The following is a 22622-nucleotide window of genomic DNA, read 5'->3' as shown; positions in this document are numbered from 1 at the left end:
GTATTGGGTAGTATTGGGTGGTATTGGGTAGTATTGGGTAATTAGACGCGCCGTGCATAACAGTTTGTTTTCAAGTGACTCACATCATACATGTTGAAAACCGCATCCTGTCAAAGGTCATATATATCAAAAGCCCTATCTCATCAATGTCTGAGTCCAGACCTTGGACGAGAAAATAATCTCTTTGAGATTTCTGTATCCTGAGTGAGTGAGATGCGAGATATTTCCAGTCTTCTCTCTTCCTCATGTCATAATAATATTCAGCATTTGCTTTATCGCCCTATCTAGCTAACTAAGTCACTCTAAAGCGCTTTACAGTACATAGATATACAATTAATACAAATAGCATATGCATTAATTATTAAAAGAATTTGCAGGAGCTTTCAGGTGCTTACTACTAGTCCTGTGCCACCTGGCTAATATCTCCCTACGTGTGTATGCCTGCTTGTGTGCTGGAGATGTTATGTGTTTTGTTTGTAGTGGGACTGTGCTTCCAACGGAATCTTTTGTAGTGCCCATGTTGTCATGGTAACCAAGTTGCCATCTCTCCTACCCCCTCAACCCTATTACCCATGTTGCCAAGGTAACCAAGTAGCCATCTCTCCTACCCCCGCAACCCTATTACCCATGTTGTCATGGTAACCAAGTAGCCATCTCCCCTACCCCCTCAACTCTATTACGTCCCATGTTGCCAAGGTAAAAAGAAAAGGTATCCTTTTCCCCACTTCACAACCCTAAACCCCTGTCATCAAAAATCTGAGATCTTAGCTAACTACAAGTATTTCCAAAAGTATGATCTCTGCAAAGGAATGCTTAATGAGTTCTACAAATTTATGAACTCTTTTATTAGACATGTTTTCCTCCATCATATCCTTAAGCTTCAAAAGTGTATCAAAAAGTTGGAATAGTTGAGTCAGAGATGTGCCACCTCACTTGAATATGCTACAGCACAGATACCACGAGTAATGTTGTGTGTGCAGGAGAAAAACACTTTCTCTGAATATCTATGCGTACGACGACTTAAGGGATCAAACCCCCGTCGACTGGTTGGAAGGCCGGAGTGTAACCACTCGACCAATCTGCCCATACTCACTTACTCACTCACTCGGGCATGGAAAGTGGGTGAGAATCATGACTGGGTGCTGAAGTTCGCTGTTGGAAGCTGTTTTTATGCATGTTTTATGATAAATCCAGATATATAAAGAAGCCACAATGTTTCAGAAGGGTTGACATGTGCTGAACTGTTGTGAATCCCCTCTTTTTTTTATAATTAATATTTAATTATCTTTTCAGCTTGAAGAAAGGAAATAAACCAATTGCTTATTGAATAAAGAGCTGAGGTTAACAGTTACATGAAGATAGCAGATCACATACAAAGAGGTCAAGAGGTCGAGCAGAGTTATGTCGAGGGCACTCAACATCTGCAGGAAGGCTCAAGTCCAGATGTGTAGCAGGACTTCACTGTGTCACCAACATATTTTAAGTCAACAAATACAAGCATGTAGAAAAGTGTCGACAAAACAAACATTTACAACATTGAGAATACCTTTAGTTGCACAATGCACTGACCAGCGGTCAATATGGACAAAATCTAGACTGAGTTTCAGATGCAAGTGTGTGAGACATTTCAGCGTAACGGAACAGAACCTAAGGAGCACAGAGAACTGTGATATACAAGATTCCTCGGAAAAAAGTAGTCAAGATGATTGGCAACGGCCGTTAGAAATGCCAGAGCCTGAAATTGACTGGGAATACATTTGTGAAGAAAACAGGGAGAGTATCACTGCTAACATAGTTAACAGGAAGGGGATCGGAGATATCAACCGAGTGGTAACTGACTTCAAAAATAAAATAATTTTTAGAAAGGGAAAAAAAATAAAATGCTATATTGAAATGGGTGCTACACAAATGATCCTTGATGACACAAAAAAAATGGTGCTTCTTAATGTATTATTATTTTATTTTATTTTTTTATTATTTATGCAGTAGATTTTCCACCTGACTTTATAGTAGCTGTTCATGAATGAGATCAGTGTATCCACAAAAGTGATTTTCGTAAGAAGAGTTCAGATTAAATTTTCTATGGAGTAAAGTATGTACCAATAACATGTATTATTAGATAACAAATTAAAACGAATGATTTACCTTTTTCAGTTACATCTGAAAGCCCAGTTTGATGCAACAGGTTATGAAGAAACGGTAAGAATTTTAATCTCGTTTTTATACATTTTATATGTATTTGTTTCAGGGTCTTTAAAAATAGACATCTTTTTCATACTGTGTAATTTAAATTAAATTTGATAATTTCTTACAGTTTCTAGACAAATTTGTACAGATTTTCACTCAGAAGAACGGTAAACACTTGTCCTAAATGTGATCTCTGTAATTAAGACCTACCTATATAAGCCCACTCATCTTTCAACACATCTGTGACAATTTTCAAGTAACAGGACATGATGATTGAGTGTAAATTTATCTTTAACACACAGAATGCTGTGATTTTGTATATGAAGTGTTTATCATAATTTAGCATTTTCAAAACTAAAAGGGATAAAATAGATGATTACCTCTGAAATACCTAAGTATGTTGACGAATTGAATATATTTCTAACTTATTCTAAATTTTGATTCATTTCTCAGGATATTCAGAACTCTGTTGAATAAAATGATACTTCAAAATTACTTTTTCTTTGCCTAGAGACTGGAACTGTTAGAGGCTGCTTCAGAAATCCCAAACAGAAGCAGTCCACATTCGGTAAGTGCATCTGTACTAAGTGTACCGTATGTACCTGGTGACAAGTTATTTTGTCTCTATTATTTATTAATTACCTGCTTAATGTTCAGCATTTAGGGAAATGTTAAAGACTTGTTCACCTGTTGTCAGTAAAATGTGACTGGGCTGAATGCTGTGCTGGGGACCTTTGGCTTAGTATTTCAGTGAGATAGCACTATAAAGTCGGCATCAGATCTGCGCTATCTCAAGGAGGCAAATACACCAACATACCATGCCTCCTGCATACACATACAAAAACATGCATACACAACACACTTGGAGGCACGTCCGTAAATGACCTTAACTGTTAATAGGATGTTAAACAAAATAAAACCAAATCAAACCTCTAGGGGGTTTATGTACATATATAAGTCTATGTCTGTTTAGGATTTAATTGTACAGGGTCAAAGTAATCTTCCTTAAGTTTGAGGGCCCCCTCATAGGTGAGAATAACTGACTACAGAGAAATGTGTTTCAAGAGACTGTTCAAGCTTCTGCAATTTAATGATTTAGTTTAATATTTATTTACTGATGATGCTCTATAGGATTAAACAGATAATGATTAGTGTTTTACCACAGATAATGATTAGTGTTTTACCACACAAAACAGATAATGATTAGTGTTTTACCACAGATAACGATTAGTGTTTTACCATACAAATCAAATAATGGTAAGTGTTTTACCACACAAAACAGATAATGATTAGTGTTTTACCACACAAAACAGATAATGATTAGTGGTTTACCACACAAATCAGATAATGGTAAGTGTTTTACCACACAAAAAAGATAATGGTTCGTGTTTTACCACACAAAACAGATAATGGTTAGTGTTTTTCTACACAAAACAGAAAATGGTTAGTGTTTTTCCACACAAAACAGAAAAAGGTTAGTGTTTTTCCACACAAAACAGAAAATGGTTAGTGTTTTTCCACACAAAACAGAAAATGGTTAGTGTTTTACCACACAAAACAGATAACGATTAGTGTTTTACCACAGATAATAATTAGTGTTTTACCACACAAAACAGATAATGATAAGTGTTTTACCACACAAAACAGATAATGGTTAATGTTTTACCACACAAAACAGAAAATGGTTAGTGTTTTACCACACAAAACAGAAAATGGTTAGTGTTTTACCACACAAAACAGAAAATGGTTAGTGTTTTACCACACAAAGTAATGATTAGTGTTTTACCACAGATAATGATTAGTGTTTTACCACAGATAACGATTAGTGTTTTACCATACAAATCAAATAATGGTAAGTGTTTTACCTCACAAAACAGATAATGATTAGTGTTTTACCATAGATAACGATTAGTGTTTTACCATACAAATCAAATAATGGTAAGTGTTTTACCCCACAAAACAGATAATGATTAGTGTTTTACCACTGATAATGATTAGTGTTTTACCACACAAATCAGATAATGGTAAGTGTTTTACCACACAAAAAAGATAATGGTTCGTGTTTTACCACACAAAACAGATAATTGTTAGTGTTTTACCACACAAAACAGATAATGATCAGTGTTTTACCACAGATAACGATTAGTGTTTTACCATACAAATCAAATAATGGTAAGTGTTTTACCCCACAAAACAGATAATGATTAGTGTTTTACCACTGATAATGATTAGTGTTTTACCACACAAATCATACAATGGTAAGTGTTTTACCACACAAAACATAATATTAAGTGTTTTACCACACAAAACAGATAACGATTAGTGTTTTACCACAGATAATAATTAGTGTTTTACCACACAAAACAGATAACGATTAGTGTTTTACCACAGATAATGATTAGTGTTTTACCACAGATAATGATTAGTGTTTTACCACTCAAAACAGATAATGGTAAGTGTTTTACCACACAAAAAAGATAATGGTTCGTGTTTTACCACACAAAACAGATAATGGTTAGTGTTTTTCCACACAAAACAGAAAATGATTAGTGTTTTACCACACAAAACAGATAATGGTAAGTGTTTTACCACACAAATCAGACAATGGTAAGTGTTTTACCACACAAAACATAATATTAAGTGTTTTACCACACAAAACAGATAACGATTAGTGTTTTACCACTGATAATGATTAGTGTTTTACCACACAAATCATACAATGGTAAGTGTTTTACCACACAAAACATAATATTAAGTGTTTTACCACACAAAACAGATAACGATTAGTGTTTTACCACAGATAATAATTAGTGTTTTACCACACAAAACAGATAACGATTAGTGTTTTACCACAGATAATGATTAGTGTTTTACCACTCAAAACAGATAATGGTAAGTGTTTTACCACACAAAAAAGATAATGGTTCGTGTTTTACCACACAAAACAGATAATGGTTAGTGTTTTTCCACACAAAACAGAAAAAGGTTAGTGTTTTTCCACACAAAACAGAAAATGGTTAGTGTTTTACCACACAAAACAGAAAATGGTTAGTGTTTTACCACACAAAACAGATAACGATTAGTGTTTTACCACAGATAATAATTAGTGTTTTACCACACAAAACAGATAACGATTAGTGTTTTACCACAGATAATGATTAGTATTTTACCACACAAAACAGATAATGATTAGTGGTTTACCACACAAATCAGATAATGGTAAGTGTTTTACCACACAAAACAGATAATGGTAATGTTTTTTACCACACAACAGATAATGGTTAGTGTTTTACCACACAAAACAGATAATGGTTAGTGTTTTTCCACACAAAACAGAAAATGGTTAGTGTTTTTCCACACAAAACAGAAAATGATTAGTGTTTTACCACACAAAACAGATAATGATTAGTGTTTTACCACACAAAACAGATAATGATAAGTGTTTTACCACACAAAACAGATAATGGTTAGTGTTTTACCACACAAAACAGAAAATGGTTAGTGTTTTACCACACAAAACAGATAATGGTAAGTGTTTTACCACACAAAACAGATAATGGTAAGTGTTTTACCACACAAAACAGATAATGATTAGTGTTTTACCACAGATAATGATTAGTGTTTTACCATACAAATCAGACAATGGTAAGTGTTTAACCACACAAAACAGATAATGGTAAGTGTTTTACCACACAAATCAGACAATGGTAAGTGTTTTAAACACACAAAACAGATAATGGTTCGTGTTTTACCACACAAAACAGATAATGGTTAGTGTTTTACCACACAAAACAGAAAATGATTTGTGTTATACAGCACAAAACAGATAATGATTAGTGTTTTTCCACACAAAATAGATAATGATTAGTGTTTTACCACACAAAACAGATAATGGTTAGTGTTTTACCACACACAACAGAAAATGGTTAGTGTTTTACCACACAAAACAGATAATGATTAGTGTTTTACCACACAAAACAGATAATGATTAGTGTTTTACCACACAAAACAGATAATGAATAGTGTTTTACCACACCAAACAGATAATGGTTAGTGTTTTACCACACAAAACAGACAATGGTTAGTGTTTTACCACACAAAACAGATAATGGTTAGTGTTTTACCACACAAAACAGATAATGGTTAATGTTTTTCCACACAAAACAGATAATGGTTAGTGTTTCACCACACAAAACAGATAGTGATTAGTTGTTTACCACACAAAATAGATAATGATTAGTGTTTCACCACACAAAGCAGATAATGATTAGTGTATTACCACACAAAGCAGATAATGATTAGTGTTTTACCACACAAAATAGATAATGATTAGTGTATTACCACACAAAGGATTAATTGAATATGATACATTTCTGGCGTATCGTAATGATAGACTACACAATTCTTTTTTATTTTAGCCTATAGGTGATGAATCCAATACAAGACTGGTCGGTACTTTTGGGGAAAAGACCGGTTTGTATATATACTCTACTGAATTTTATAAAACCCTTGTCTGATGTTGTCGAAAATGTGCTGAAGCTTCATTCTATGGAATGCGGCAGTTAGTTTAGTTAGTAGTTAAGAAATAAGGTAATGTAAGTTTCCTCGATTGCTCAAAGGTCACCGTTAACTTTAACCAGTGGTTACTGAAAGATCAAATTGTTGCCAAAAAAAAAGCAAGAGTTTTCCTAAAACACATTAATATTTTTTCTCAACCAATCTACTCAGTGAAATGATATCCAATGATTCTGATTTTGTTGTATTTATATTTCAAAATGTTCCTTCACCACTGGCCCTATTTCCTACAATGAGAAAACCTCTAGCCAACATCTGTAGCAAATAGGACCAGAATTTTAATTTCACTCTTTTGTAAATAAATATTAATTTACCATTCCTTAAAACTTAATTGATGAATCAAAGTCTACAATTGATTGATGATAGCTTATTTTGTTTGAATTAATTTTTATATGCCTGTCATGATGGAACGTAATTTTGTATGGCTTATCAACCAACATACTGGTATCGAGCTGAGCTTCCTAATGGTGCTGGTTAAAAATAGTTTGATGATAATTTGCTGTGCATATCAACCATCAGCTGGAGGCTCGCCATGGAGTGATCTGGGGAACAAATTGATGTCAAATCTTAAAGCAACATATTTGGCCCTGGAGGATAGCCTATTTATTACTGACACTATTTTGATGACACTTATGTGGTGAATACATTACTCACTACTAGATTGTATGTATGAGGTCAAAGTTCAAATGAATTTCTGAATGAATATCAATGACAACATTCTCAATATTTTTGTTTGGAATGGATTCATTAATTCAAAGAAAAAGTTAAAACAAAATTATAAAAGAAATAACTTAAAGTCATTAAAAAACAGATCTATTCCATTAAAATCATTTTTAAAAAATCTATTCCACATGGGTATGTCATTTGCGAAACGAAAACTGTATGAAGAGGTTTTGGGTACATAGAGAATAATTCATGCCTTTTTCCATATCACACCCAGTATCAACCTGAGACTGCAATATCAGCTTGAGGGCTGATATTGGTCGAGGGTTGATACTGGGTGTGATATGGAAAAAGGCGTGTTTTATTCTGTTTATTACATACTTACTATTAAAAACTACTATCTTATGATCTATTGTTCTTTGGAAATATTGCAAAACGAAAAGTTTCCAAAAGGGGTGTGATACGAGTTTTGCGAACTGATACAGCGGAGGCTGATACAGGTTTTGGGGTGTGATACGGCGAGGGCTGATACAGGTTTTGGGGTGTGATACGGCGAGGGCTGATAAGGGTTAAAGCAATTGTGTCGTATCGCATATACAAAAAATCGTATTTATTAGTAAGTATGTAAGAAAGTGTAATAATATATGCAAAATACTTCATTTAGGATTTTGAAAGTACTATAAATCAATTTAACAAAACTAAAAGTTGAAACCTGTTTTAGCAGTTTTCGATGTATTTCCATAATTTAAACTCTGTAGAATAATGATTATATAAGAACTTTTGATATTCATGTCTGATTGTTTACATGTTTTTATGTTTATGTCTAATTAGCTGAGTAGAGTTGTAACCTGTAAAAGTAGATATACTTTAAACCTTCCAGAATTCAAAGACTTTAAACCACAAAAGACTTCAAAATTAGGTGAAGACCTCAATCTGCTCCGGTTAAAGTAAGTACATGTACTGCTGTAAATACAGTATACAGTAAAATTGTGATATAATGCCAAACTTTTCATCAGCCCCCTTATTTAACGACATTTTATTTTAAGGTGCCCTTTTCCTTCTTGTTAAATCATTATTTATAGACCTCCCTCAATATCCAAACCATTTTTAAGCGTCAATTTTTTGCTGAACAAACGGTGTCGCTGCTATGAATGTGTTGCAACATGTACATATATACAAGGGCAACCTGTCTCCTTTTAAATCTGTCTGTAATGTTCAAAAGTTAGAAAAAAGGATCCAATTCAATTATTAGTGAACCTGCTCCACAACCTTCTAAAAAATCGGCTGTTTTAGAAACGACCTGTTTACTTTCAGTGATCTTGGCATCACGACTGGAACACGGTCATACTACTTCCTGGCTGGACTAGCAGACCTAGAACATGCCCTCATACAACTAGCCATAACCAAGTTAATCTCTAGAGGGTTTGAACTTGTGACTGTTCCAGAAATTATTCATCCAGCCGTTATAGTAAGTCTTATATAATTTATTTCTTGAAAGTGAATTATGTTGTATATTTTAACCCTTAACTCTGACACAAAATTATGCCTTCAAGGTAACTACAGAATGTTAACCATTCACCCATTAAATTACAATTGAACCTTTCCAAATTAAAGACTGGGCAAGTCCAGTTTGATAATATAGGGGTGAATGAGTTAAGGTAACTCTACTAAATACCACCTTTTTGCTTGTCAAACTTTAACAGGAAGCCTGTGGTTTTCATAAAAAAGGGGAGGTAACCCAAGTCTACACACTGGATAAAAAAAGTCATGGGGAACAGTGTTTAATAGGTACTGCAGAAATGCCGCTTGCAGGTAAGTGGTTATTGAAAGTTTTCAGAATATTTTGCCCAGTTTTATGACTAGCCATTGATGGTCAAACAATGTTATTTGATAAGTAGAAATATCACATATTTCAACACATCATTGAGAAACATAGTCAAATTTTGTACTGTACAGTTTCACATATCTGTATTATAATCAAAAATCTATAAAGGCTAGACAATGGGTTGATGCTGGTGCTGTGACACTTGTTAGCAATTAATGTCCAGTTAAAAATGATTTTCTTTATAAGTTATTTGATATCATTATTTTGAATTAAGATCAGGAAAGAAATTGCTTAAATCTTTATTGGTGCTTCTTGTCACTACCGGTAGTAGTGAACTTATTTGATGGGCAAAAATATTACAGTATGTAGACAAAAATTTATTGTCAAATTTATTAATGTCCAAACAGCACCATGAACCAGTAATTAAAAAAAACTAGTAATATTTATTGGACTTAATATTTTGCTTTTCAGCTTTTTTTCTGAATGAAGTTTTGGAGGAGAAGGAACTCCCTAGAAGGTATATTTCGCCAGAAATGTTTTCAAGTTTGAACTATACTTCTCAGATATATAGCGCATATCTTCTAGGGGCAGGTGAATGAGGAAATGTTTAATAAACAAATATGCAGAATATGATGGTTGTATAATGTATACCTAACCTGTGCATGTGTAGATTACAAAGATATCTCGTGCTAGCATGTATGCTCTGTAAGTTTGAGTGTGTGTGTGTTTCTTTTCATGATTATATGTATTATGAAAAAATCGTCGAAAAAAAAAAAAGGTTTTCAATTTATGAAAATTTACCTTTCATTTAATTTTCATTCCTTATTGATCAATAACCATATAATTCTCTCCTTGTACAGTGGATATGTATTGTTTTGTCACATGCTATTTGTTATATCACTGCTGTGTTGTGACATTTATATGCAAGTAAGGCGAAAATCTTTTATTCAATTTGTAAATGATGTACAAGGTATATAATTCACAAAATGTAATGCATTATTCAGCTTTAGTAGTAAAAAAAATCTAGCTAATTATAGAAATGATACAGCATGGTGTTGATGTTACAGGCTGTAAGGATAGAATTGATACAGCATGGTGTTGATCTTACAGGCTGTGAGGATAGAATTGATACAGCATGGTGTTGATCTTCCAGGCTGTAAGGATAGAATTGATACAGCATGGCGTTGATCTTACAGGCTGTAAGGATAGAACTGATACAGCATGGTGTTGATCTTACAGGCTGTGAGGATAGAACTGATACAGCATGGTGTTGATCTTACAGGCTGTAAGGATAGAACTGATACAGCATTGTGTTGATCTTACAGGCTGTAAGGATAGAATTGATACAGCATGGTGTTGACGTTACAGGCTGTAAGGATATAATTGATACAGCATGGTGTTGATATTACAGGCTGTAAGGATAGAATTGATACAGCATGGTGTTGATGTTACAGGCTGTAAGGATAGAATTGATACAGCATGGTGTTGATATTACAGGCTGTGAGGATAGAATTGATACAGCATGGTGTTGATCTTACAGGCTGTGTTCTGTGAGCCGATGTTACAGAGCCGAGGGGGCTGGCAGGGAAGAGAAGCAGGGTATCTACCGGGTACACCAGTTCACAAAGGTCAGATCGCCTGTCACTGTTAACTAAACTATTATGTGTAATTTTTTAAGTAGATTTTCTATACTTGTTTTTGCTCACCTTGTCCAAAGTACTGGTGAGCTTATTCCACGATAGTGTCCATCAACTGGGTTGCCATGCCTCCATTCATTATCAACTTTTGCTTTAAAAAATTCTTCTAAAAAAGCGACAGTCTAAGAGTCATGATACTTGTATTGTTCTCATTAAAAGCCAGTTGCTGTCAAAGTAGCTTACTACTCATCAACTTTGAACCGTCAATTTTTATACGTCCGTCGAAAGACAGGATGTATTATGTTATCACGTTGGCGGGTGGGCTGGCACGCTTGGTAGCCGCTCAATATCTGCACTAATTTTCAACAGATTAAATTCAAACTTCAAAGGAAGGTTTATTACCATAACAGCTCAGACGAGATTGATAACTACCAATATCCCACAGTTACTTACGGAGTTAGGGCCCTTTATCCACTTTCCAAAACGGTGTCCATTTGATATCTTCACTAATTTTCTACAGATTAAATTCAAACTTCAAAGGAAGGTTTATTACCATAACAGCTTGGACAAGTTTGATAACCATCAACATACGACGTTAATGCATTCCATGTTGTTCTATTACACCTATTGATCTATCATTCTTGAAAAATTATTTCTCCTTTACCATCAATTACTCATTTCATATTTCAAACATACAAAAAACTGGTCATTCAACATGTGACGGTTGTATTATGTACCGCTTTAAGGTGCCCTTGTTCCAGAATATGTTTAGGTGAACATAAAAGCATGTGAACATTCAACCATTTATTCTTTATAAGTCAGCCATCTACTTCAAAACTTAGTGAGAGCACTGGCTTGGCTGGTGGCTTCCTGGGATGGAGCCTAACAAAGTTCACAAAGAAAATAACCTTGACCTACATTCAAGGTCACAAAGGTCAAATATTTCAAAACCTTCAAAAAGATTCTTCTAAACAACTGAAAGGCCTTTAGTAATTTTAAAATCATTGTTTTAAAATTTTGTCAAGCTCCATCCCAAGAAGAAAGGCATTTTGATTCTCGAGAAGAAATTGTTTGAAATTTTAAAATAGCTTAGGTCTGGGACTTCGAAACTAGGTTATGGTAATTTTATTTTGCAAACTTTGTCAGCCTTCATCACATGAAGCTATTAGCCAAATATCATTATGAAAGACGAAAGTATCAGATGTTTCGTGTTGCACTCTTATTAGATATCGGTGTACTTGGTACAGATCATATCTAGAGGATTAGGTTTTTAGGTGGATGTGTTCTTGTTTCCAGGTGGAGATGTTTGGTGTTACAGGCTCCGGTACAGAAACAGAGGCTGACAACCTTCTCCTAGAGTATGTTGATATTGAAAAAGAAATGTTCCTTGATCTGGGACTGCATTTCAGGTAACTTTAACTGACAACCCTCTGGAGTATCTTGATACGGAAAAAGAAAAGTTTTAGATCTGGGCTGACTTTTCAGATAAATATGATAGATATTATACAACTATGATAAATATTGTACTTTCAAGGAAGCTTGAATAAGTCTCTATGTGCTTGTAGATTTAACATCCCCCATTGTATTGGTAAAAGTACTGTAACTTCTTTTCCATTAACTATTTTCTTGATATTTGGAACACCAATTCAACAATCTCCATGTCATAGATAAGCAACATGTTATTGTACAGTTAACTACTCACTGAATAAATATTCTGAAAAGAAATTTCTCCTGCCAGAGATTCACTAATGACAACAGTGATAAGACATTGCCTGATTTATTGAACTGTTATGCTTTAATCTTGTCAGAATCTTGGAAATGCCTACCCATGAACTTGGCGCTCCTGCATACCGAAAATTTGATATTGAAGCTTGGATGCCTGCTTTTGGACTCTGGGGTGAGGTAGGTGTCAATTATTGTTGACATTTTTAGTCAACCGTCATCAGATGGAGGGCTCATCAAGTCACCTTTGTCTGTGGTGGGTCATCCATCCTTAGCAGTTAAAATGGAGTTACTATTTTGTTGCATAAATGAGACATAACACAATACTTTTCGGGGAAGTTCCTAATTTTATTTTGTCACTCAGTTATCACACATTAGCTTTAAAAAAACAATTACAGAATCATCTGTATTCCTCATACCAATTTATTAATATGAGTTGAAGGTCAAAGTCATAGTGTCTGATTATCTAGTAAAAGAAAAAAACTTAAAGACACTTAACAACACAGATGAACAATTTATACAAAAAACAGAAGTAATTTTTGTTTCAAACTCAGTTGAAATTAATAAAGATTTAGAATTAGAATTTAATGGCGAATTTTAAAATTTTACTGATCATCATAAACATTTAGGTGTTATTTTTAATTCAAGGGCAAAATGGGGGGATCATAATTGTGCAATATATACTTCAGTTATGAAAAAAGTCAACGTCTTACGTAGACTCAAATACTTACTGAATCGAGATAATCTTTTAAAGATTTATAAATCCTTTATTTTACCAGTTTTAGAATATGCTTGTGAATTGTGGGATGGTTGTACAACTTATGTAACAGAAATGTTAGAGAAAGCCCAAAGAGAAGCTATTTGTATAATTACTGGACTTTCTTCTTATACCAGAATCGAAGATTTACTTTTTGAATCTGGTCTTTCAAATCAAAGCGCAGAAAACTTCAACTTTTGTATAAGATGCACAATAAATTAACTCCAGACTATTTTAATGATCTATTGCCGTCTACTGTTGCAGAAAACAACCGTTACACCCTTAGAAACAATAATGATTATAGATTTCCTCCTTTCAGGCTTTCTCTAACAAATTCATCTTTCATACCTTCAACTCTTTGCAGTTGGAATTCATTGGACCTTTCAGTACAGTCATTGACTTCTTTACATTCTTTTAAAAACTCGTTAACTTCAACCGTATCTCCTCCGCCAATCTACTTAGGTTTTGGTGAACGTGAATTAAACATTTTGCATACAAAACTTAGATATCAGTGTAGTCCACTTAACTATGATCTTTATAGGGTAAATCTTGTTGATAGTCCAGTTTGTAATTGTGGCCATCCCTGTGAAAATGCCTTTCACTTTTTTTTGTGAGTGCTTACTTTTTAACGATGAAAGACGCATCCTGTTCCAAAATTTGAATGCCTTGTATGTTGATTTTGATTTAGAATTATTTTTGTGTGGTCATACTCAACTTTGGGTAGAAATCAATACAAAAGTTTTTAGACAAGTGCATCATTACATCAAATCCAGCAATAGGTTTTTATAATTAAGTCCCCCAAACGAAGTTTGGGGACTTATTGTTTTAACTCCGATTCTTATTATTATTATTATTCTTTCTTCTTCTTCAGATTGGTCGAAATTCAGATATTGTTTGATTTCACTCAAATTTAGTATGAAGGTGTTTTATGCCATTGTGATCCTTTTCTGATGTATCTTTGCGACTATGGGGGCAGTTTGGGGGACTTCTGTAATGGTCCCCCATTACAATTAGTACTTGTTATAATTATCATTCCTTATTTATTATTATTTATATGTGTACATTTTTATATATGTTTATGAAATTGCATTTCATTATTTTGCCTGATTACTATGTTACATTGATCTTGTTCATTATAAAATTACTATACCAGGCTGCATGTCATGAAATTTTGTATAATATATAATTTATTCAAAAGCGGATCCTTTTTAGAGTTTACTAGGTAACCCCCCCATTCCCTATCCCCACCCCCCTCCTCCACCCCCTTTCTTCTCCACCCTATCCTCCTCCCGTTCCCCAAAAACATATACATTGTATTTACCATATGTATTTAGGAGAGGACTCTATTAAGTTGTAATAACTTGTTGTCCAATCTATTTGTATTTTTGTACAATAAAATGTGTTTAAACTTAAAACTTCATACAATCAGTTGATACAATCTCAATTCAATATGAGGACCTTGTAGGGTGTGCCTTCTGAGGCTTTAACTACTGACCCTAAGCCACCTGGTTAATACCTAATGTAATTATACATGTATAGAGATTCAGGTTACTATGCTAGGTTTTGGTAGCACAGGATGAAAAGATCCAAGTCATGTGTTGGTTTACAGTTTGTACTGTATTAGTTTGACTTGTTTACTGCTGTAAACACCAAACCGTGCCCACAGAAGTCCATCGCTGGCCACACCTACAGGCCACGCCCCTTCTGTGGCGGTGTGGAGGAGTTTCAGATATTGTCCTTTACCACTCAGGAGGTGAAGGCAGCCGTTCTCACAGTCGCCAACAACAAGGCAGCCCCGAGTGTCGTAGGCTACATCAATTGGGTCAAAAGGTCGTCTTCCTGTCCTACTGGCATGTTCAGGTCGTCCATACTGAAATGACTTCCTCAGGTTTTTGTCCATCACAATAATGTGTGGATTGCCTTTGCCGCCATCCCCTGCATCGTCTCTGTCCACTACAGCGATGTTCTCACTGACTGGACACTGTACAATCCTCCGTGGTGACCATGCTGTTGTGATGGTGGAGTGAAGTTTTCCTTCTGTAGTATATTTTTCAATTTTGCATTTCATCCCCACAAGGACTTCATCACACTTAGTAACACAAATGGACCTGACTTTATCCAGTGTGTAAAATCTGCCGGTGAATTTACCAGATACCAGCTCAATCACTCTGTTGTCTATGTTCGAGCAGGCCCACAGGTTTTGTGTCTTGGGAGACACACAGATGTCTATGACTGGGACAGGACTTTTGATCTGCTGCTTTGTTTTTCCCTGGCTGGTCAGGTATGTCAGCATGTTGCTGTAATCGCAGGTCCATGCCCCATCATCATCTTCTATGGGACAGATACACCTGGTGTTACATGGTGCCTCCCATTCCCTCACAACAGAGATTTGATCTTCGGAGGGACCTGGAATCTCGTCAGATCGGGTCAATCCCACTTTCCCAATTGCCTGCTCCATTAGTTCATTAGTAAGGCTGTTTGGGTAGAACTGGACAGTACCCAGGGTGGGTTTAGCAGGTGAGGTGACATGAGTAAGGCGTTGACAGCTAATTACAGAATCAAACATCTGTATATCTGTGCCTGTCCTGGTAGTTTCCTCATACTTTTCCACTTTCCCTTCCAAATCTTCAAGCTTATTCTCAAGGTCTGTCTGGTAATTTCTCAGAAGATTGGAATTTTCATCTTCCAACTTTTTCAGCTTGAGAAGCATTTGCGCTATAAAACTGTCGACATCCTTCTTATATCTCTCACCTTGCTTTTTCACTTCTTGTGCCACCCCCTTGCAATGGCTTGAGTGATTTTTCAGACTCTCCTGGTTAGAGTTTATTTCCTGATGAAGTTGAAGTATTTCGTTTTGCCGAGTATGTTCTATGAATTTTTGTATCTGACTTTTGTTTTGAGGAGTAACTTCACTTAACTCCTCAAAGTTATGACCCCTGTGGATTGTGGGAATACATTTCTTACATATTGCATCAGGACATGTTTCACAAAACCACTCCAAGATTTCCCCTTTATGGTACACACAGGTGGTCTGGCCGAGGGGGCGGAACACTACCTGCCCTTCATTATATGGGATCTGTTCTGCCATCCCACCAAACATATAACCATGAAGATTTCCAGGTTAAGAATTATGGATATCACTGATGAATATATGATCTGCTTGCACACAGAAAAACTGATGATTTAGCTGTGTGTCACTGTTTCATAGTAGTTCATTCTTTGAATTGGACATTCAGGTTTTTCTTATCTGCTAAATACTCTTGATCTTAGGAGCAATGTTTCTGTAAAGAAGAGAAAAACATCTTTATAATATCATTAATATACTGAAGAAAGGTTGTAGAATATTAATAAATAACATTTCATTAATAGTTGTTTGGTGTACTGGGCTACTTATTTTGCTGAATTATTATAACAAAACGTAATACTATATCAATTTCACTGATGTACATTTTTTGTAGAATTTTTATCTTTGAGGCTTTATATAAGATTTAGAATCTTGTTGCCAGATCCTTTTCCTATTTTACACGTGTACTAGTTTTATATAACGAATGAAATAAAATATTTGTTTAAACCGAAATGTTTTTGATAGCAGAAGTTCATAGATGTCATGCATTTTGTATGCTGTAACTTAAAAGGAGTACTTAATCAAAATGTTTGGATTTTTTTAGACCCAGTTAATGGTGGGATTGCAGTGTTTTGCATGAAGTCACATAGCCTATTATTGCTCCCATACACATTATCACAGCAACACTACATACCACAATAAGAATAACACTACTGATACTTTGATACAAGATTTTACAATACTTTGATAATAAGTTCTATAGCAAAGTAAATTCAAATTTGAAAAAGCCACGGTTATATTGTGTTATTTAAAACAGCAACTTTGCAGTAGGTTTACCCAGAGTTCAGTCCATTTTGTACACCATATAACTGCTTTACGGGTATATACATGATCTTGAAATTAAAACATCAGACAGAAGATTGGTCTGCATTTCAACCATGTTCTCCTCACAGGCTAATATTTCGTGACACTAGTTTTGTGAACCCATTATAAGTTTTAAAATCAGTAGTAGCAAAAATCAGCAACCCATGCCTGAGCATTACCTGTTAAATTTGTTCAGTCTATCAACACCCCAGTCAGTGTACTTGCAGGTAGAAACAGGTAAAATTGACACGTAGCCAGACCAGGATATGTGCACTCAGCCAATATGTGACCTACTTACCAGGTAGTTACCTCACAGTTTTGTGTGTTACCAGCTAGTGGGAAATGTAGTGCATTGTATACATGTTTACTGCATACTTCCCACCTCTCACAATGGAAAAGTGTGGGCAATAAATCACTTGCTACCACAGTCCACTGCACACATAATCCCCTTTCAAGGCCAATCATGATTACATGACCATGAAAGGGGGTGTGCCCAGTGGACTGTGACCACAAATGCTGTAAGAAAGGGGAGATAATCAATCAGTGAGTAACGATGAAGTCAATACAGTAGAGGATAAACTTAGTTGACAAATTTAAAATAAGGGGAAAAATGAAAGTTAAAAATGGTAATTTCATGATTGAAAAACACAAACAGATTTCCTTATCACGTGAGAGGATAAGCATTTCCCGGAAAAGTTTATAATCTTAAGGAACTGTTCCTTTATACAAAATTGCACATTCAAATATACCATTCATTGAAAGAACTGGAATTCCTTAGGGATTGATAAACCCTTACATTGTATATATGAAAATGGTTTCAATATCCTGTACCTTTGCCACATCTTGAAAATTAAACTGAAAATGTAGTCAGAAATTCAACATTGTTTCACGTATTTTGAACAGACACTCCTTACCTTCCCTGACACTGGACCTGGATAGTAATCCACAAACACTTGTATCCATTATGAAGGATACACTCAGACTGGGCTATTGAGAATCTTACCTGGTTATGATTAGTACTCACTCACATAGGTACATGTAAATTATCTGCAGGGTAGGGTAGGTAAAAAGATTGTCCAGGTGAACATTTTTCTCAACTTTTCTGTTTTGTTCGAGTTGGGAAGCATGCAGTAAGCCAGTTATTGCATGATTTCTCATCACTCGGGACCTATTACACCCTCGCTTCGCTCGGGCGTAATAAATCCCTTGTTACTCGAAAACCATGCAATAACCTTTACATGTGAAATGGAGATGTATAGGTTTTCTATCATTTGTATAATGGATACGGATGACTTGTCAAGAATAAAACATGTGTTTTTACTGCAAACAAGCCTTGAAAGTCCAATCTTTTAATTGGAAGAGTTCAAATATGTCTTTAGGGGTGAATGGGTTAATACATTTACAGGTTTTAGGTATTTTTAGCATGTAAGAACATTTTAAGTAATTTTCAATATTGTTGCAAACCAGTATTTCATGCCCAGTCAAATCCTTGTGGCAGAGATGTTTTTCTGAAAAAAAGGAAACTATAATTAGGGCCCCGTATCGGAGATACGGGTGTCCTATAGTAATCACTCTGTCTGTCTGTCTGTCTGTCCACAAATTTTGTTCCTGGCTGATAACTTTAGTATTTATTGACCGATGTACATGAAACTTGGTCAAGATGATCAGTTCACAAAAATACACATTGAGGTAAAAAGTCAAGGTCATTAGGTTCAAAGGTCAATGTCAAATTTTACATCTTTTCACTGATGAACATTTTGTTATGACATTATGAAGCAAAGTTGATCAGAAATAAACAAGGAGTCAACTTACCAAAGGTTAAAGATCATGGGGTCAGGGGTCAAGGTCAAATTTTGTAGCTTTTCACTGGTGAACATTTCACTATGACATTATGAAGCAAAGTTGTTCGGAATTAACCAAAGAGACACACTGAGGTAAAAAAGTTGAGGTCAAAGGTCAAGGTCATTAAATTCAAAGGTCAAGGTCAACTTTGGCATATTTTCACTGATGAACATTTTGTTATGACATGATGAAGCAAAGTTGATCAGAATTAAACAACATGTCAACTGATCAAAGGTCAAGGTCATTGGGTCAAAGGTCAAGGTTAAATTTTGTATCTTTTCACTGGTGAACATTTCGCTTTGACACTTTGAAGCAATGTTGCTCAGAATTAAACAATGAGTCACTTGACCAAAGGTCAAGGTCACTGGGTCAAAGGTGAAGATTAAATTCTGTACCTTTTCCCTGATGAACATTTTGTTATGACATTATGAAGCAATGTTGTTCAGAACTAAGCAGAGTCTACTGACCTTAGGTCCAGGTAACGGGGTCAAGGTCAAGTTTTGTATTTTTCACTGATGAACATTTTGTTATGATATTAAGAAGCAAAGTTGGTCAGAATTAAAGAATAAGTCAACTGACCAGAAATCAGGGTCACTGGGTTAATGGTCAATGTCATTTGGGTCCAAAGGTCAAAGACAAAGTGGATCTCTGACTTTGACCCTGGCTCTTGATGTAGGAGGTATTAAAGGTGAAATAAAACAAATCAAAGCTAACAAATGAGTATCGCACCGGTTTTTACATTTCTGTTAGCCCAGCAAAAATGGAGGTGGAAGGAAACAAGACTCACATCATAGTACATGTAAAATTATATTTTGCTTCCTTGCGATTCTTTTGAAGTCCAAATGTCAAACGTCGAGCTCAGCTATATGGGCAGATTGCTTCTTGATGTTTATGGGGGATATATTGCCACAAGACGGGGCCCTTACTGACCTGTCAGTGTTCTAGTTGTATTTTACATTTTTTTCTGAATTAAACTCTTGATTTAAGTAAATGCTAACTATTACCCCCCGCTCCTATATAAACCAGAACTGTAATCCAAAGGCTTGCTGAAGCAAAACATTGCAAAGCAATATAATCTCCCACCAGTAATGATTTCTTTAAGTATATATAGCTCACTCATATACTTCATGTTCTCCCTCCCAATGCCAAAACATACTTGCAAACCAAACAACATGAGGGAGCAGTTACCATATCTGTAAACTTTCTTTTAAATTGGCCCAGTAGATTAGGAGAAGTTGTCAGGACAAGGGTTTTTCAAGAAAGGGCCATAACTCCATAAAAAAACGTTTGGAAAAAAATAATATTTGGATGCACAACATCAGAAGGTGGTTATCATATCTGAAAACTTCCGTTGAAATAGGCCGCATAGTCTTGGAGGTTTTTACCGGACAATTTTTTTTCAACAAAGGGCCATTACTCCATAAAAAAGGGTCAGATTGAAAACAATAATACATGGATGCATAACATCAGTTGGTAGTTATCATATCTGAACATTTTCATTAAAATTGGCCCAGTAGTTTTGGAAAAGTTGGGCAGGTAAGCATTTATCAGCAAAGGGCAATAACTCTGTAAAAAGGGTCAGAGTAAAAAATAATACCTGGAAGCACAACATCAGGTTGTAGTTATCATATGTGAAGACTTTCGTTGAAATTGGCACCGTAGTTTTGGAGGAGTTGTCCGGACAATTATTTTTCGACAAAGGGCCATAACTTTGTGAAAAAAAGGATCAGAATGAAAAAATAATACCTGGATGCACAACTTCAGGTGGTAGTTATCATATCTGGAAAGTTTCGTTGAAATTGGACCATTACTTTAGAAGGAGTTGTGCGGACAAACTTTTCTACGGGCGGACAGACCTATAGAATCTTTCACCCCCTTGGGTTGAGATAGGGGAATCTCAACCCGAGAGTGAAGATTCTTAAGTTGCCAAACATGAGGCTTTGCTGAGTGTTTGACAACTTGAGAATCTTTCCCTGAAGGTTGAGATTCCCCTATCTTACCCACAAGGGGTTGAATGATTCTTTTTCTCTTACCCTGTTCTCCCATTGTGTATCATATACATTACATGATAACATTACATGCTAAATTCAGGGTTGACGTGACGTCATTGTATTGTTGAAGTGACGTCATACCATTGTTATGAATAGGGGAATCCCCGTCTCAACCCTAGGGTGAGACAAGGAAATCTCACACCGGTAAAAGTGCAGATACACCTGTCCAGGGTAAGAGAAAAGCTGATTCCAGTATACCCCCTCCCCCCCCCCCTAACTTTGTTGCGGGGCGTTGAGAGGGGTATAATAAATACGGAACATTCAACAGAGGTCAATGAGACTCTCTACCAGTGGCAAGCGGATCTCCAAAATTACTTCAGATCTTTTTAGAGGGACAGAATGGGGTAAGGGGGAGTTGTCAGAACGATGGGAGGGGTTGGGGGGTTAGGGGGATCTCAAACTCGAGATCCGTTTTGTTTCAGTAGGGAGAATAAAGTATTGTCTATAAATTAATGGTATAGTAGTTTTGTTTTGTCTTGTCAAATTTAATTCAGATGATCACATTGTTTTGCAGATTTCCAGTGCCTCAAATTGTACAGACTATCAAAGTAGACGGCTTAACATCAAATACAGAAACAGTACAGGAGTTAACAAATACGTACACACAGTAAGTTAATTGTAAAATTGAGGGCCAGGTGAGCTTATGCCGTGGTGCGGCGTCCGTCCCGTGTCTTGTCGTCCGGCGTCAATATTTTACTTTAAAAACTTTCTTCTTAATAACCGCAAGGTCTAGGGTGATGATATTTGGCCAGAAGCAAACTGGGATAAGGGCTACCAAGTTTGTTAAAATAAATGACCTTCACCTATATTCAAGGTCACAGGGGTCAAATATGTTAAAAAAACTTAAAACAACTTCTTCTGAATAATCAAAAGGTGCAGGATATTGATATTTGGCAAGTAGCATGCTTGGATGAAGGGCTATCAAGCTTTTTAGGTCACCTGAGACTTTTGCTTTTTAGGTCACCTGAGACAAAGTCTCAAGTGACCTATTGCGATCACCTTTTGTCTGCCGTCGTCCGTAAACAATTTACATTTTCGACTTCTTCTCCAAAACCCCTGAACCGATTTCAATGAAATTTTGCAGGGACCTTCCATGGACAAAGTTCAACAAAAAAAGTGGCCGGTTTAGTCCCAAGCCCCCAGGGGCCTGAGGGGCGGGGCCACATATGGTCAAAATGACTAAAATTTTAAAAATCTTCTACTCAAGACCCAGATATGGTAGAATCAAATACTCTTCATAGATGGAAGGGTCTTTAGGTGCTTTACCAAAATTGTGAATTTCTTGACCCTGGGGTCTCACGTTTCCCCTTGGGGAGGGGGTAAACTTTACTATAGTTTATATAGGGAAATCACATTTTGGACCAACATTTGTTTAATTTCCATTGGAAGTAATTCAATTTGGGTTAGCATTATCAGTATTAGGTAGCAGTTTGAT

The 22622-nt window shown here is 35.6% G+C and overlaps 2 protein-coding genes across 11 annotated transcripts in view; one reads left to right on the top strand and one right to left on the bottom strand.

Moving 5' to 3' along the window:
* LOC110447921 (serine--tRNA ligase, mitochondrial-like) overlaps positions 1-22622 on the top strand; it is a 32683-nt gene that overhangs the window by 6461 nt on the left and 3600 nt on the right. For all 9 annotated transcript variants that reach the window (XR_002462656.1, XR_002462657.1, XR_002462653.1 and 6 more), the window contains exons 2-13: positions 1294-1830; positions 2155-2199; positions 2699-2755; positions 6606-6660; positions 8306-8372; positions 8740-8893; positions 9129-9237; positions 9722-9767; positions 10791-10878; positions 12184-12296; positions 12696-12789; positions 21702-21794. Coding sequence is in view for 1 of the 9 variants with exons in the window: in XM_021493911.1 (XP_021349586.1) it covers positions 1402-1830; positions 2155-2199; positions 2699-2755; positions 6606-6660; positions 8306-8372; positions 8740-8893; positions 9129-9237; positions 9722-9767; positions 10791-10878; positions 12184-12296; positions 12696-12789; positions 21702-21794 (1350 nt within the window). In the remaining 8 variants the exon portion in view is untranslated. The remainder of the gene's footprint in view (positions 1-1293; positions 1831-2154; positions 2200-2698; positions 2756-6605; positions 6661-8305; positions 8373-8739; positions 8894-9128; positions 9238-9721; positions 9768-10790; positions 10879-12183; positions 12297-12695; positions 12790-21701; positions 21795-22622) is intronic.
* Positions 14630-17717, bottom strand: LOC110447922. 2 transcript variants are annotated; one of them, XM_021493913.1, is made up of 2 exons: positions 17593-17717; positions 14630-16647 (listed from the first exon to the last, which is right to left on the bottom strand). In XM_021493913.1, exon 2 carries the CDS (start codon positions 16464-16466, stop codon positions 14970-14972), a length of 1497 nt encoding a protein of 498 aa, XP_021349588.1. In that variant the 5' UTR covers positions 16467-16647; positions 17593-17717; the 3' UTR covers positions 14630-14969. The 2 variants fall into 2 exon arrangements, with proteins under 2 accessions (XP_021349588.1, XP_021349587.1); XM_021493912.1 differs by lacking the exon at positions 17593-17717 and adding an exon at positions 17474-17583.

This window comes from Mizuhopecten yessoensis, unplaced genomic scaffold (assembly GCF_002113885.1).
Source record: "Mizuhopecten yessoensis strain PY_sf001 unplaced genomic scaffold, ASM211388v2 scaffold3667, whole genome shotgun sequence".
Classification (NCBI taxonomy): domain Eukaryota; kingdom Metazoa; phylum Mollusca; class Bivalvia; order Pectinida; family Pectinidae; genus Mizuhopecten; species Mizuhopecten yessoensis.
The sequence above is the reverse complement of the archived record's forward strand: the minus strand, read 5'-3'. Positions and strand labels throughout refer to the sequence as shown.

Bases quoted from the DNA above. Each gene is read 5' to 3' on its own strand.
- LOC110447922 (XM_021493913.1), bottom strand. From the start codon at position 16,466: ATGTTTGGTGGGATGGCAGAACAGATCCCATATAATGAAGGGCAGGTA.